Below are 17597 nucleotides of genomic sequence, written 5' to 3'. Positions count from 1 at the left end.
TGTGATAGCAATTTTTTGAATAGAAATAACAAAGCCACCAAAATTACAGACTTATTTTAGGCTTAGGGTTAAAAGACTAGGGCCTAGAAATTCAGTTGCCTTAGCGCCGCTTTTGAGGCGCTAGAGGGACTAGCGCCAGAGTTATGGCCAGTTTAAAAATTCCCTGGGGCCCTAAATCGGCGTTGCACCGGTAGCGCTGCGCCGGCACCGATGACGTCATCGGCGTGCGCAGCGTCCCGGTTGCCATGCCGACGGGCCCTAGCGCCGAAATTCAGTTGCGGCCGCCTCGCCCGTGGCAGCCGCAACTAAGACTCTGGCAACAGAGTCTTGCATGAGTTTGCGCTGGCGCATTAAAGGCCCCGCGGCGGCCGGCCGCTTTCCCGCCGGCCGCCTGCCCGCAGCTCCCTCCCCGGACTTCTCCCCCCCACCGCCCGGAACAGATGCAAGCCCGGCACTTGTCCGAGGTGCCGGGCTCATTTTTAGACAGATTTGCGCGGGCCGCGGCCGGGTGCAGGCAGCTCCTCCTTAACGGAAGGAGGAGGCCTGCACTTCCCGAGCCTGCCGCACCGCATCGGGTGCCGCAGCGCCGGAATTGCGGCGCGAAACGGCAGTTAGCGCCGATTTACCGCCGCAAAGACCCTTCAGTAGCGCCAGCAGCCGTTTGGGCGCGGCCCTGCTGAATTTTTGGCGCGCGCAGGGGGACTTAGCGCCGGCACTAACTTCCGGCGCTAAAGCCCTGGCTAAGCCAAAACCCAATTTCTAGGCCTAGCTTTATGTCGACACTCAAATTTTAATGTTTTATGATCAAATCAGAGCTATACTTCACCCCAATCTCACTACCTATCCATTATTTCCTGTGCAGTATAGCCTCTCCCTATTCTGAAGATCTATGTGGCCGGTGTTTGGAAAAGGAGAATGCCGAAGATTTTGCACAAATCCTCACTGCATACCCTAGCAACTTAGGTAATGATTTCCAATTTCCAATTTTGCTTGGCTGAACTTCACGCAGTTAACCTTCAAAATAATAGTAATGTACTCGGTCTTAACCACAGGAATTAAAAAGGAGCTGCTTAGTGACTCGCTTGGGGAGGAACTCTTCAAAATCTGTTTTGAGGAAGATGAGCAGATCCTAAGGTTGGTTAGTGCAACACTTAAAGACTTCTTAAACAGTTTTAATGCTCTCTTGAAACATGGTCAATCTGCTCAGGAACGGAATGGGCAAGAAGACTGTATCCAGGAATCGTCCATTCTTTGCCTTGATCAAAATGCTGGGACTTTGAAAGTTTATTGCTTCTTCCCAAATGAAATCACTGGCTTTATACTTCCTGGTCTGATCAAGGCAGCTGCCCAAATGTTGTATGAAATTGAGGTGGGAGTTGAGTTGGTGGAGAGCTGCTCAGAGGACCAAGTCTTTCAGAACAGTCCTTATCTCTTGTGCTTCATTACTCAAAGCAAGGAAAAACCTGATTTCCATATGCCACTGAACATTTCTTCATCAACAGCCATTGTCCCTGTGCCCATATTCTGCAAAACCTTCCCATTTCATTTCTTTATTGATCAAGGAATGTCACTGCTGCAAATTGGAGATGGTCTTAGAAGACTCCTGAACAAAAGAGACTGTCAAAAAAGACCCACCTTTGATGAGCATTTTCAGATTGTTACCCCTCCTACCAGTAGCTCCTTTGGTGGAGTACTGTCCATGTTAAATACACAATTTATTATAAGAATAAAACAAGACCACACCACGGAGGGGCAACAAAAGGTGAGACTGTTCATTAACTCAAACTGTTATATAAGAGTCTTTTTCTGTCTCATAGTTGAGCATGTTCCACATATTTGCAATAGTGATCTCTGTTTGGGTTGAGCTGCATAGATGTCCTTTTCTCAAAGGTTGTTTTTCCTCTATCAACTATCATCTTGAAATATGTCCACAAGTATTCAGGTTGGAGCAGTTCAGAGTGGAGTTAATCTGTTTGCCCACATCCCTCCAATTGAAGTTGGCTGAAAGTGATCCTGTAACTGCCCAACATGTGCAGAACCCAGGAGTTGATATAATAAACATCCATCAAGACAGTCATGTAAACTTAACAGACATTTTAATAGAATGTTCATAATTTTTCAGATGTAATTTCCAGGGAGCTAGTCTAAACTATTAGACATGGAGCTTTTCTAGGGCCACAGTTAAAACTAATGGAGCTCAAGCCTCATTTCACAACTTGAGCACATAATCTAGGCTAACACTAGATTAGTACTAAGGGGGAGCTGCCATCAGAGGTGCCATCTTTTGGATGAGATATTAAAGCAACACCACATTTGTTTGTTTAGTTGAATGTAAAATACTCTATGGAACAATTCAAAGAAGAGCAGGGATTTCTCATGGTGCTTTGTTTTGGCCAGCATTTATTCTTCAACCAACACCACAAAAACATTGATCTATTTTCTGTTTGTGGGATCTTGCTGTGTGCAATTTGGCTACCATGTTTGCCTACATAAGGACAGTGAATACATTTCAAAAAGTAATTAATTGGCTGTAAAATGCTTTTGGACATCCTGAGGATATGATTGAGGCTATAAAATGAAAGTTTTATCTTTTTTATGAAGTCAAGAGGAGTAAGGGTCTCAAAAGTCACACCAGTTGAAGCTGTATGTGCTTGATCTGATCAAGATTGGATTCCCACTGAGTTCAGTGACCTACAACTGCCATTATGTCATGCTTTGTGTTGCATTAACATAGAACCTGCAGAATAATTTATTCTGTTAAGTAAAACTCTGAATTTCCATCAAAGTTCTTCTAATCTCCTGCTGTAACTTTGGTGAGAGATTGGCAAAGCCCCCATAAAAATGACACAAATGGCTGTTTTTAGCCACTTACGCTTTTTCTTCAAGGGTTCTTCTGATTTCCCGCTGGAGAAACCCGGGGTAAAACCATGCCTAAATGTATTAATACTGTAATTTGGCCCCTCATATTACTGAGTTCAATAATGCCACCAAGTCAGATCTCTGATGAGGGCATTAACACTTAGGCCGGGATTTTCCTTACCTTGGCGGGTCCAGTGCGGCTGGTGCCCATGGTGAGTCTCGACTCCGCTGCTGACTCCATCCCACTGTTGAAAATGAACTTACCTTAATGAGGCCTATTAAGTCTGCCCAGCGCGTTACCCGGCTCAATTAGATGGAGAGGGGGGGAGTTAGATAGAGTTATACAGCACAGAAAGAGGCCCTTCGGCCCATCGTGTCCGCGCCGGCCATCAAGCCCTGTCTATTCTAATCCCATTTTCCAGCACTTGGTCCGTAGCCTTGTATGTTATGGCGTTTCAAGTACTCATCTAAATGCTTCTTGAATGCTGTGAGGGTTCCTGCCTCTACCACCCTTTCAGGCAGTGAGTTCTCCCCGGTGTCCTGGCCAATATTTATCCCTCAATCAACATCACCCAAACTGATTATCCACTTGAGAGGGCAGACGGGGCCTCTGTCCAACGTCTCGTCCGAAAGACAGCACCAGTGCAGCGTTCCCTCGGCACCGCACTGGGTGGTGACTTCATTCATGACGCATTTTAAGCCGGGATCATTAAAGATCACGTTAAATTTTAAGTTTAATCTAACATAGTGGGTGTTGAATCTTTACTGTACAATATTGTAATAAAAGTTATATATGAGTGACAGAAATATTTGAATAATATTATTAAGTAACATGACGCCATCTACAAATATGATCAAGATCATAATTTAAAAATAACATTAATTGGGAAGTTATTGGTGCTTTAGTCACAAATCTATAGGAGGAAAAATTGGGTTGCTTTACGCCTCCTGTTAGGACCCCGGGGACACAAAGCCCCTAATGTCTGGGCGCAGTGCTGCTAATGCCTCCCGCGAAATTCAGCGGAAGGTTAGCAGTGGATGTAGCCAGTGGCGCCCCGCGGCGCTGCGCCTCCGGCAATGATGTCATCACCATGCACAGCGCCCTGCTCATGCCCCAGCTGCAAACTTCAGTTGTGCCCCTGACCTACCGCCGCACATTATGTCTGACAGGGTCAGGGTGGCACTTTTGCGGCTGCGACAGCGCAAATTAAAGGGCAGGTGCTGGGTGGCCATTTTTTTGGGCTGCCTGAAAGCACCTGCCCCCATGCTCAGTGCTGGCCATAATCAGTCAGCTCGGCACTTCTCTTGAGTGCCAGGCTGTTTTCCAGGCACCCTGCTCTCCGGTGGTCCAGCAGGGCCCCGGTGTGTGCTGCGCTTAGCCCCTCCCCTTTAATCAGGGAAGGGAGGCCTGTAATACCATGGCGCTGTTGCACATAGCGTCGCGATATTGAATGGTAGTGCCCCAGGAAGGAGGGGGAGCGCTTCCAGTAGTGCCCCGCCTCCTGCTTGGGGTGCTACCACTCAATTTATGGCGCAGGGGCACTAACTTTTTCGGGGCACTAACTGGCGAAGTTAGCGCCCCAAAGGGGATGCCAATGAATTTTTTCCCCATAGACTTTTGTATCAGTAACTGGTACAAATAAAAGATGTGTGTGTACAGGTAATACATAAAATTAAGCAGATCTTGCATGTAATTGTAAAGGGGTAGATTTTATAATCTTATGCAAGTTCAGTGGAAGAGCTGCTGGTTCCCTGATGAACAGTGTAAGTGGTGCTTACAATGTGTTTCTGGGATTTCTACAGCTCTTCCATTGAAGTTAACAATGGACAAGTGAGAGAACCTCTGCAGAAATTCACCCTAAAGTCTCAGACTGAAAAATTAAATTAGCCATATTCGGGGACTGAAAGTATATTGAACCAGTGGAATGAGTAATGAGAATGAAATTGTTACAGTTGATGGCTTGATTTATGTATAACTGGGCAATCACAGTATACTGTGAGAAAAACCTGACCAGAAACAACACAAACATTTATTTAAATAGACTGGCCTAGAAATTCGGTTTTGGCGCAGCGAGGGCTTTAGCGCCGGAAGTTAGTGCCGGCGCTAAGTCCCCCTGCGCGCGCCAAAAATTCAGTAGCGCCGCGCCCAAACGGCTGCCGGCGCTACTGAGGGGTCTCAGCGCCTCAAAACTGGCGCCACGCGCCGCATTGCGGCGCTATTCCGGCGCTGCGGCGCCCGCTGCGGTGCGGCAGGCTCGGGAAGTGCAGGCCTCCTCCTTCCGTTAAGGAGGAGCTGCCTGCACCCGGCCGCGGCCCGCGATAATCTTTTTAAAAATGAGCCCGGCACCTCGGACAAGTGCTGGGCTTGCTTCTGTTCCGGTGGGGGGGGGGGAAGTCCGGGGAGGGAGCTGCGGCCAGGCGGCCGGCGGGAAAGCGGCCGGCCGCCGCGGGGCCTTTAATGCGCCGGCGCAAAGTTCTGTAAGGCACCTCTGCCAGAACGTTGCTTGCGGCTGCCACGGGCGAGGCGGCCGCAACTCAATTTCCGAGTTCGGGCGGGTTACCATGGCAACCGGGACGCTGCGCACACCGATGACGTCATCGGTGCCGGCGCAGCGCTACCGGCCTAACGCCGACTTAGGGCCCCTGTCAATTTCTAAACTGGCCATAACTTCGGCGCTAGGCCCTCTAGCGCCTCAAAAGCAGCGCTAAGGCCAGTGAATTTCTAGGCCTATATGTCATTTTTTATAGTGCAGATCAATTCACTGCAATTACTGTTGAGTTGGAAGGCAACAGCCGAGAATGGCCTGTGACAAATGTATTTCCCTCATCATCCAGGGTAGCACTTACATCACTTCAGGAATTTCTGAATTAACATTTACCAGTAGCTTTTCAAGTTGAACAGAATCTCCATCAATCTGTTAGCTGATGTAATCAACATGTTTTTATTTTGGTTTGTTTTTCATTCTGTCAATTAATCAGTTGGAGCAATGGCCACAGAACTCATGCCTCAGGTTGACAGACGGAGTTCCCGAGCTGTGTGAATCCCGTGGCCATGCAGGGAAATTTAAAAAGCAGGGGCAAAAAGGCTCTTAAGTGCCTGTAAAGTACCTCATAATGATTTCAATTGGGTCCCCCACCGCTGCAGGTCGGGTTGGCTCCACGATGACAGATGCGCCTATGGGAAAGGCGCGTGGGAGCGAGATGACAGCAGGTTCCTGACCCACTGTCAAAAAAAACAACTTTCCCACCCGACCCACCACTAATCATGCCCGCCACTATTACGGAAAATTCAGCCCTTAATGTTTGGCTAAAAAGCAAAATTCATTGTACAAGTTTGACGCTGTGAACATTCTACCTCCCCGCCCCCCCCACCCTTCCATCTCATCGCATTTCATAGTTGGAAAATTTATAATAGATTTTACGAGTCCTTATCCTCAATTTCTGAGTTACAAGGCAGGCAAGGGCAGATCAGGTAACTGTGGGCCATCTGTCAGCAGTTTTCTGATCTGCATTTGTGGTGGGCCAGGTACTTCACACTGGCCAAGGACTCAGAAAATCTACCCTCTTCTGTAAAATACTTTGGCACGTTTCATACATACATATGAAAATGATGAGTAAGAAAAGACCAGCTGGTCCATCAAGCCTCCTCCACACTCAGGATGGCTGGAGCATCATGACTAGGCACTTCCTCCTCCCTGCCCCTCTGCCCCTGGAGCCATGTAATCCGGGAGAGGCAAAATACTCAGTGCCAATAAGGGGGAAAAAACTCTGGAAAATACCTCTCCAACGGCCTCAGGCGATGGAAGCCAGTCCAGAAGATCATGTCTTCGTTATCTATTAATCTACTTACCTTCGACATGATGCAATCTCTGCCCCAGTCAAGAACTATTGCAGCTCCTTCTTGAAGGCATGCAGAGAGTCACCACACCAGCCAGCAATGCATTCCAGAGGCTGACTACTCTCTGGAAAACAAAGAATTGCCTAACATGCAGTCTACTCCTACCGTTGCCTAGTTTAAACACGTGTCCTCTGGTCCTCCCCAATCTATCAAACTGGATTAATCTATCAACAGGCACAATCCATCCCTTTCATTATTTTATAACACTGTATCAAGTCACCTCTAAGTCTACGCTGCTCTAGAGTAAATAGACCCAGCTCTTTAAGCCTACCTGAGTAACTAAGGGTCTTTAAACTAGGAATCCTTCTCTTAGCTCCCCTCTGAACTTTTTCCAAGGCTACTGTATCACCCACCATGATAGGGAACCAAAACTGGGTGCAGTGCTCCAGATGCAGTCTAACCAACTAGCTGTACAATGACAGAATGGTGTCCTTTGATTTGTACTGAATGGTTCTTCGTACAACTCAATACCCTGTTAGCTTTAGCTACAGCTTCTTAGCATTGGTCGTGAACCCTTCATATAAACATCATGAGATAAAAATTCCTCTGGTTGCTATGTGTAGATAATGTTGTAAATGCATTTATGAAGATTTTCCAATGTTTTGTATCGATAACAAATTGTTTTTTCTTTGGGAATACTAAACAGAGGAAATCTTGAAAAGATTTGTAATGCATAGTGACCAGAAATAATCTTCCTTGCAACTCGAACAGTGTAGACAATATGCACAGTGTTTAATTGCTGTGGTGAATGCTTCTGTTATGTCCTGTAACCTCTTCCTCACTGGTGGAGGTTTAATTTTCCTGTCTTTCATTTTCTTCCCCTCTATGGTCTTATGTACATTAATAAATATACATTCTTATTATGAACACAGTTAGCTTTTGCTAGACACTTTTATTGAGCATATGTGGACTAGGTACAGTGGCCTAGAAATTGGGTTTTGGCTTAGCCAGGGCTTTAGCGCCGGAAGTTAGTGCCGGCGCTAAGTCCCCCTGCGCGCGCCAAAAATTCAGCAGGGCCGCGCCCAAACGGCTGCCGGCGCTACTGAAGGGTCTTTGCGGCGGTAAATCGGCGCTAACTGCCGTTTCGCACCGCAATTCCGGCGCTGCGGCACCCGATGCGGTGCGGCAGGCTCGGGAAGTGCAGGCCTCCTCCTTCCGTTAAGGAGGAGCTGCCTGCACCCGGCCGCGGCCCGCGCAAATCTGTCTAAAAATGAGCCCGGCACCTCGGACAAGTGCCGGGCTTGCATCTGTTCCGGGGGGTGGGGGGGAGAAGTCCGGGGAGGGAGCTGCGGGCAGGCGGCCGGCGGGAAAGAGGCCGGCCGCCACGGGGCCTTTAATGCGCCGGCGCAAACTCATGCAAGACTCTGTTGCCAGAGTCTTAGTTGCGGCTGCCACGGGCGAGGCGGCCGCAACTGAATTTCGGCGCTAGGGCCCGTCGGCATGGCAACCAGGACGCTGCGCACACCGATGACGTCATCGGTGCCGGCGCAGCGCTACCGGTGCAACGCCGATTTAGGGCCCCAGGGAATTTTTAAACTGGCCATAACTCTGGCGCTAGTCCCTCTAGCGCCTCAAAAGCGGCGCTAAGGCAACTGAATTTCTAGGCCAGTATCTGTAGAGGCTTCCATCTTGACTGCTGCCTTGTGGGTAGCCTAGTGCCTCATGGGTAATGTAGTCTTAATATATATACAGCTGGGTAGTGTAGTCTTATATACAGCTCTACACAGCTCTACGGCTCCACCTAGTGTCCACTATAGAATGACATGTTATTGATCATTACATCCCCCTTTCTTTGAGGTTTAACAATATCAATCAAATTTCAAGAAAACAATAATGATAATATCAGTAACACTTTTGTTAGTGCTCTATAAACATAAACATTTTCAAAACAGTCAACACATTTTCAAAGCTTTACATTGTACTCAAAGATTAAGTCTATCAGGCTCTTTTACTTCACATGCGGATCTTTTCAACATGGGTAAGTCTGATGTGTCTTCATGAGATTGTTCTGGCGGTGAATGACAAGATGCAGTTGCGGCATTGTCATCAATCTGGTCTTGAATAGTCTCTTGTGTTTTTAGGAGGGAACGGCAGTTCCTCCTGAGAATCTGTCCTTCCTCTGTTCTAACAGTGTATGACCTTGGTCCTACTTCCTCAAGAACTGTAGCTTTTCTGTTCCATGCATCTGGATCCTCAATCCTGAAAACATCATCCCTTGTCAATGGTTTTAGAGTTTTGGATGACTTGTCATAGTATGATTTCTGTTTCAGCTTTAACAGTTGAAGTCTCTGTCTCAGTTCCTCACTTTGCTGTTCTTTTGCACAGCAGGGTAGCATGGTGCGCAACTTGCGACCCATTAGTAGTTCAGCAGGTGAAGAACCACAGTCTAAAGGTGAGGCTCGGTAGCTCAGCAGGGCGAGATAAGGATCAGACTTGCTTTCTGTCGCTTTCTTCAGTAGCTGCTTGAGAACTTGAACACCTTTCTCTGCCTTACCATTTGACTGAGCATACAAAGGACTGGATGTGATGTGCTGAAAGTCATAATGTGCTGCAAACTGTTGCCACTCCATACAGTTGAAGCACGGACCATTGTTGCTAACGGCAATCCTGGGAATTCCATGTCTGGCGAAGATGGATTTCACATGCATTATGACACTGCTTGCTGTGGTGCTTGAGAGCAGCGCCATCTCAGGATAGTTAGAATAGTAGTCAATCACTATTAGATAGTCTTTACCATTTAAATGAAAAAGGTCCATACCAACCTTTTGCCATGCTGCTGTTGGTATGTCAGCTACTATCATTGGTTCCTTTGCTTGTTTGTTTTGGTGTTTCTGACATGTCTCACATTTGCCTATCATGTTCTCAATGTCCTTATTTATGCCAGGCCAATAAACAGTGTCTCTTGCTCTCCTTTTGCATTTTTCAATTCCGAGGTGTCCCTCATGAATCCTTTTGAGCATGTCTTGAAGTAGAGCCTGTGGAATGACTATTTTGTTCTGTTTTAGTAATAGTCCACTTGCGACACTCAATTCTGACCTTATGTGAAAATATTTTGGACAGGAACCTTTCTGCCAACCATGATGAGTGTTCTCTATTACTGTTTGTAATACTGTATCTTTTACTGTTTCTTCTGCTATTTGCTTTGATTTTGTGTCTGACACGGGCAGCGCAGCAGTGACCATAATCACATGAACATCCAGGTCTTCTTCAGTAGAGCTCACATGACTCATTGTGGCTGCTCGGGATAGTGCATCTGCTAACACTATGTATTTGCCTGGTGTGTAGATCAGTTCAAAGTCATATCTTTGCAGCTTCATCATGAGTCATTGAATTCTTGGAGACATCTCATTCAGGTTTTTTTTTATGATGGCAACCAGAGGGCTGTGGTCTGTCTCAACTGTGAAGGTGGGAAGTCCATATATGTAGCCATGAAACTTTTCTAGTCCAACTACCAAGCCTAGACATTCCTTTTCAATCTGGGCGTATCGACACTCAGTATCAGTCATAGACCTGGAGGCATAGGCAACAGGCTTCCAATATTCACCCTCTGCTTGTAGCAAGACCGCACCTAGGCCATCTTTTGATGCATCCATTGAAACTTTGATTCTTTTTGTTGGGTCAAAGAAGGTGAGTACAGGTGTGGTTGTCAGCACTGTTTTGAGGTTTATCCACTCTTGTTCATGTCTTTCTGTCCATGCGAACTCATTTGTTTTATGTAGCAGCTCTTGCAGACAGGCTGCCTTGGCTGACAAGTTAGGAATGAACTTTCCAATGAAGTTTATCATCCCCATGATGCGTAGCACTCCTTTTTTGTCAGTGGGTCGGGGCATTTTGAGTATGGCTTTTACTTTTTCCATATCTGGCTCTATTCCTTTACCAGATAGATTATCTCCTTGGAAAGTGACTTCCTGGACGCCAAACTGACACTTGGCTTTGTTGAGCTTCAGTCCATTCCGGCGTATGCTCTGTAGCACTTTAGTCAGTCTCTCATTGTGTTCTTTCAGTGTGGAGCCCCAGATGATGATGTCATCAACATAGACCTGAACTCCTTCCAGACCTTCAATTATGTGTTCCATCACCCTATGAAAGATTTCAGATGCAGATATTATCCCGAAAGGCATTCTGAGGAAACAATGCCTGCCAAATGGTGTGTTGAAGGAACAGTATTTGGTGCTCTCTTCATCCAGTTTTAGTTGCCAAAATCCTTGTGAGGCATCGAGCTTTGTAAAGTATCTGGCACCTGACATTTCACTGGTGATTTCTTCTTGCTTGGGAATCTGGTAGTGTTCACGTTTTATGTTTGCATTTAAGTCCTTTGGATCCATGCATATTCTTAGATCATTGTTCTTTTTCTTTACACATACCATGGAGTTAACCCAATCTGTTGGCTCTTCGACTTTCCTAATGACTCTTAGTGTGGTCATTCTGTCCAGTTCATTCTTGAGCCGGTCACACAGGGGTGCTGGAACTCTTCGTGGAGCATGTACCACTGGCTGAGCATCCTGCTTTAGCTGGATCTTGTAAGTGAATGGTAGAACTCCAAATCCTTTGAACACATCCTGGAAATTATTCACTACAGAATCCAGCGAGTCATCTGGCCTGCTTATGGCACAGTTTATATGGTAGACTCTTTTGACCAGTTCTAAGTCCTCACAAGCTTTGTCACCCAGTAGTGAATCAAGCCTTTCAGCCACAACAGAAAACATGAGATGATGCACTTTGTCTTTGACTGTCACTTTAAGTCTGCATACACCTAAGCTATCTATTTTCTGTCCATTATAGTCCTTCAGTAGTACTGACTTTTTCTGTATTTTGGGCTTTTCTTTCATATTGTTAATGTCACTCATACTGATTAAGTTTGCTTTTGCCCCAGTGTCTAGTTTCAAGGTAACTAATGCTCCATTTACCTGCAGTGGGATCATCCATTTGTCCTCTTTTACTGCATTAACTTTATGTTCAGCATTGTCCATTTCTGAGGGCTGCACATTTTCTGTATCCTTTTTGATATTGTCACATGACACCATTCCTACAAAAAATGTCTCACTTAAATCAGTGTCCTCAATTACATTAACTTGTTGCCCTTTCTTAGTTTGTACTTTTGAAAAGCATTGTTTGGCAAAGTGATTCTTTCCATTGCACTTTGTGCACATTTTTCCAAATGCTGGGCATTGTCTTAACTGGTGTTTGTAACCACAGCGTTTACAATTAAAAATTTCATCCTCCGATTGCTTTTCATTTCTGTTCTGCCCATGTTTCTTCCCCTTATAGGACACAGCACCGACAGCAGCATTATCACTCATTACAATCGCATCATTATTGATTTCACTGAAAGTCTTCGCGTGCTTTCGAGCTAGCTCGCTGGCTTGGCATATTTTCACCGCATTTTCCAAATTTAATTCGGTTTCTCTCAACAGACATTCCCTGACTTTTTTATCATGAATACCAAACACAATCTGGTCACGAATCATGGATGCTTTGAGCTCAGAGAAATTACATGTCTGTGTTTTCAGTTTCAGGTCAGTTATAAAGCTATCAAAAGTCTCATTTTGCTGCTGTGTCCGAGAACAGAAGATGTATCTTTCATAGGTCTCATTCTTTTTGGGAGAGCAATGTGCATCAAATTTTTTAGCACATCTTCTAATTTTTCTCTGTTCTCCACTGGATTAAATACAAATGTATTAAATACCTCTATCGCCTGTGGGCCTGCAACCGTAAGCAGCAACGCTATCTTCCTTGCGTCTGGCTTCGTACCGAATCTGATGGCTGCAATGTAGATTTCGAATTGTTGTTTAAGAGTCTGCCAATTGTAGTCGATATTTCCTGTGAGTTTCAAACGCTCTGGCAGCTTCAAATTCTCCATGTCGCTTTTCACAATTTTCAGCAGATTTTCACCACCCTGGTACCATCTTATGTTCATTAATAAATAGACATTCTTATTATGAACACAGCTAGCTTTTGCTAGACACTTTTATTGAGTACATGTGGACTAGGTACAGTATCTGTAGAGGCTTCCATCTTGTCTGCTGCCTTGTGGGTAGCCTAGGGCCTCATGGGGAATGTAGTCTTAATATATATACAGCTGGGTAGTGTAGTCTTATATACAGCTCTACACAGCTCTACGGCTCCACCTAGTGTCCACTATAGAATGACATGTTATTGATCATTACATATGGTACTTTCTGCTAACACTTCTTTAACTTTATTGCTCTTTTATCTGTCTCATCATTTTTATTGTCTTTTCCATTTCAATCCTTTTCTGTTCTCATTTCCTGTCTCCTTATTTTATTTGTTATTTTCTCTCATCCTGGTCCTCTCTGCTACTTTTCCTTCCACAACTTCCTTCCTCACGCTCCCTGCACCCCTCTCCATCCCCCCCCCCACCCCACACCGCTGCGTAGCTTCACTCAAACAGGCCAAATAAATTCTGAACATGGGAACAAGATCGCCAGTGAAACTGGCAGCATTCCAACTCTCAATGTAATCTCTGCCTTGTTGGACAGCACATTGGTGAATAAACTGCAATTGTGTACATTTCCACCCCTAAAACTACTAATGATAAAGATATATTAAAAGTTATGACTTGTGGACCATGTTTTATGAGGTGGAATCTGTTATAAAGATATGTAGAATTTTCAAGGACAGATAAATTGCTCCGGCCAAGTAAAGTAGTGCTCTGTATATGCATGATTGGAGGACATTTCTCATGACTTTCCACATTGTTAGTGTCTGGAAAGAGTCAACACGACAATTGGCTGTTTGCCAAAATTAATTTTTTTTAAACTATTTAAGAAGTTCATAGTCACTTTGGAAAGCCAGGAAGGCAGTCCTGAGGGATCATGAGGTAAAGGCCCAGATTTGCCAGTCAGAGAACAACTTTTTTCACGAATCAAGATGAGGATTTAATAGTACTCCATGCTCTTCATTGTGTGCTGGGGTTCCCAATTGATATCTATTTAGATCCCAATATAGGTCATCAGATTATGCTCCTCCGTTTAGCTGTGCGTTGTGTATCCTAGCCTTTTGGTATCAGGTTGTTAAGCTCCTGTGCTGTGATGAGAAATTATCAGAAAGAATTGTTGGCTGGAATTTTCCCAGTGCTGAGCATGTGGGTTTGGAGGCGGGTCACCAGTAAAAAGCATGGAAATTGCCAGTGATTCGGCAACCCATCATCATCTTGCCGACTTCCGCATTTAACTCGGGTGCCTTTCCCAGCATGCCACGGACCTGCTCGGGAGAAGCGGGTGACCTCATTGAAATACTTAACTGCTTGTTGAGAGACCCTTAAGAAGCTTTTTAACATCAGGTTTTGGCTTTAACTTGTTGAGTACGGGATTCACACACCTTGGCAACCTCGCCTGTGAAGTGGCCATTGTGCAAGAGCATTAACTGACAGCTGTAAAAAACACATAAATGCTCCCACATTACACCTGCGTCCTTGCCCAATGGAAAAGCTCTTGCTGACTTCATTTTGTGCAGAGATTTAGCTGTCAGGTCATTTCTGCAACCTCAGAAGCCACTCTCACCACATTGCTAGTCATTATCAGAAGTCAGAGCATTGAGGGATTGGCCCACTGATCTCCACTTTACCTGCCATCTATTAGATCAGCATGGGTGCCGCTTATGCTGTCTCACCTTGGACCTCAGAATCGGACCATGGTGAGCCCTAGCACCAAAAACACCAGCAGCACCAGCCCCAATACCAGTGGGTAGGTTGCATAGTGGTTAAGTTACTGGACTAGTAATCCAGAGGCCTGGCCTAATGATCCGGAGACATGAGTTCAAATCGGAAGTTGGGGAATTTAAATTCAGTTAATTACATAAATCTAAAATGATGACCATGAAACTAATGGATTGTCTTAAAAACCCATCTGGTACACTAATGTCCTTTAGGGAAGGAAATCTGCTGTCCTTACCTGGTCTGGCCAATAAATGACTCCAGACCCACAGCAATGTGGTTGACTCTTAACTGCCCTCTGAAATGGCCGAGCCACTCAGTTGTACCAAACCGCTACGCAAAACAATATTAAGAATAAAACTGGACGGACCACCCGGCATCGACCTCGGCACCGGCTTCGGACAAGGCAATGGCACGCCCAGTCGACCCTGCAAAGTCCTCCTCACTAACATCCGGAGACTTCTGCCAAAATTGGGCAACAGCCTGACAAAGTCATACTCACAGAATCATATCTTTCAGCCAACTTCCCTGACTCCTCCATCACCATCCCTGGGTATGTTCTGTCCCACCAGCAGGACAGACCCACCAGAGGAGGTGGCACAGTGGTATACAGTCAGGAGGAAGTGGCCCTGGGAGTCCTCAACATTGACTCGCGACCCCATGAAGTTCATGGCTCCAGGTCAAGCATGGGCAAGGAAACCTCCTGCTGATTATCACCTACGGCCCATCCGCAGCTGATGAATCAGTACTTCTCCATGTTGACCACCACTTGGAAGAAGCACTGAGGGTAGCAAGGGCACATAATGTACTCTGCATGGGTAATTTCAATGTCCATCACCAAGAGTGGCTCGGTAGCACCACTACTGACCGAGTTGGCCAAGTCCTGAAGTATATAGCTGCCAGTCTGGGCCTGAGAGAACCAACAAGAGGGTAAGACCTATTTGACCTCTGTAATGTATGTACCTTAAAGGGGGGAACTACTTTTTACAGCTCATATATACTGTAGTACCGGCAGTGACCACACCTGTATATAACGCTGAGTAGTAATCTGTACAGATCAGTTGCAGTCTGAGCCACGTTGAGTAAACACCTATTGTACCGTTCTCCGCAATCTGTGTCTTCTTATACATGGATGTAACATTGGCGACGAGGCAGGTTCGAACCTACCTGCAACTCTGCATCACCTCCCGGGGATTCGATCCTGGAGATCAGTGGATTGGAGGTCAAGGCCAGAGACTCGGGCATCGACCACGGGCAACTGCCCAGTCATCCAGCAGAGACTCGAGAATTGCGGGGGAGGCTGTCGAGAGCCAGGCTTGGCTTTCCAGTCGAGGTGGTCCAGAGAAACGGGCTGGCAACAGGTAGTGCGCAGACCCTTCCCGGACAGCGGCGGGCTAGAGCCCGACCGAGCGGCACAGCAAAGGGCCGAGCAGCGTCGACGGGGGAGAGAGAGAGAGGGCAGAGCGCACAGGGCACAGCCAGTGTTCAGGGGCCGAGCAGCGTCGGAGAGAGGGAGAGAGAGACGCGCAGAAACCTACAGGGCGCCGCCATTGCCACGAGAACCGCCGGGAGCAGCGTTGGCAGCAGCGGGGGAGGAAGGAAAGCGCGGGAGACGCCATTTTAAGCCATTGGGAGACGCCATTTTAAACCACACCCAAAATGCCGAAGAGTGGCAGTATCACTGCATTTACAATGAAGTCGAAGATTGGACTACATATGTCGAACGAATAGAGGTGTACTGCAAGGCAAATGGGGTGTCAGATGACAAAAAAGCGTTGGTATTGTTAAATTTAATGGCTGCAAAGACGTATGATTTATTACAAAATCTAGTAACCCCAACGAAGCCAATGGAAAAGAGTTTTGAAGACATAGTAACGATACTAGAGGAACATTTAAACCCCACACCGCTGCTGATAGCAGAAAGAATCAAGTTTCACAAACGGAACCAGCATAAGGATGAAAGCAATGCTGATTATTTAACAGAACTGTGCAAACTATCGAAACACTGCCAGTTTGGAGCGGGACTGGCAGATGCCTTAAGGGACAAGTTTGTGTGTGGGCTTCAAAGTGAAGGAACCCAGAAACGACTTTTATCTGAAAAGGACCTTACGCTGGAAAAGGCTTTCAGCATTGCGGTATCATATGAAGCAGCAGCACGGGGCGCTGCAGAGATACAACAGAGACCGCAAGAATATGGCACAAACGAAATGTCATATGGAACAGAGAAGTGCTATCGCTGCGGCAGAACAACACATGACCAGAATGATTGCTGGTTCAAAGACAAAGTGTGCAGACAGTGTGGAAAAGTAAGACATATAGCACGAGTCTGCAGGTCGGGAAAGAAAACCAGCAATAAGAAACCTACCAAAGGAAAGTACCAGAGGTACATAAGATGACGGAGAATAGTTCAGATGAACAAAAGAGTGATAACGACTCCGAAAGCAGGGAACTGAGTTGTCTGAAACTACATAATGTGATCACAACGGAGGATCACCGAACCATTTGGGTCACTCTCAAGATAGCAGGAGTCCAGGTAAAGATGGAATTGGACACAGGATCAGCCCTAACAGCCATAAACCGACGGGACTACGAGCGGCTATTCTCACACATACCCTTGAGAGACACAAAAATTATTTTGAAGACGTACACGGGGCAAAAAGTCTACCCCAAAAGAAAAATAAGGGTGACCGTTATATATAACGGTAAGGAAACACCAAAACTAGACCTGTATGTATTGCAAGATGGAGGACCACCATCAGTGGGACGTGAATGGATCCGGAAAATACATACTGGATTGGCATTCCATACAGGCACTGACTGTGGCTGACAAAAAGGATGACGACGTCACACCTGGGCGACTGTCAAAGATCCTAACTGATGCGAAAGAAGTGTTCCAGCAAGGACTCGGAACACTAAAAGACATGACAGCGATGATTAAAATTGAAGAAAACGCAAGCCCAAAATTTATGCGATCCGCCCAGCCGTCGAAGCAGAGCTGGAGAGTCTGGAACGTTCAGGTGTACTGTCCAAGGTAGACTGGAGCGAGTGGACTACACCTATCGTCCCTGTGATGAAAAAGTCGTTGAGCAGCACGCCTGGGGTACCAAAGAAGGTTCGCATCTGTGGGGACTTTAAGGTAACAGTGAACCCGGTCCTTCACACCGT

General features: G+C 46.1%; 1 protein-coding gene across 1 annotated transcript in view; it reads left to right on the top strand.

The window, feature by feature from the left end:
• The first annotated feature begins 924 nt into the window (after positions 1–924).
• Positions 925–17597, top strand: part of gucy1a1 (guanylate cyclase 1 soluble subunit alpha 1) — a 145060-nt gene continuing 128387 nt past the window's right edge. The window contains 1 exon segment of the mRNA XM_085963737.1: positions 925–1762. Coding sequence (XP_085819863.1) covers positions 1031–1762 — 732 coding nt within the window. The 5' untranslated portion in view covers positions 925–1030.

The sequence above is a fragment of the Somniosus microcephalus genome, chromosome 2 (genome assembly GCF_052327205.1).
Source record: "Somniosus microcephalus isolate GS21.2 chromosome 2, FLI_Smic_1.0, whole genome shotgun sequence".
Taxonomy (NCBI): domain Eukaryota; kingdom Metazoa; phylum Chordata; class Chondrichthyes; order Squaliformes; family Somniosidae; genus Somniosus; species Somniosus microcephalus.
The sequence above is the reverse complement of the archived record's forward strand: the minus strand, read 5'-3'. Positions and strand labels throughout refer to the sequence as shown.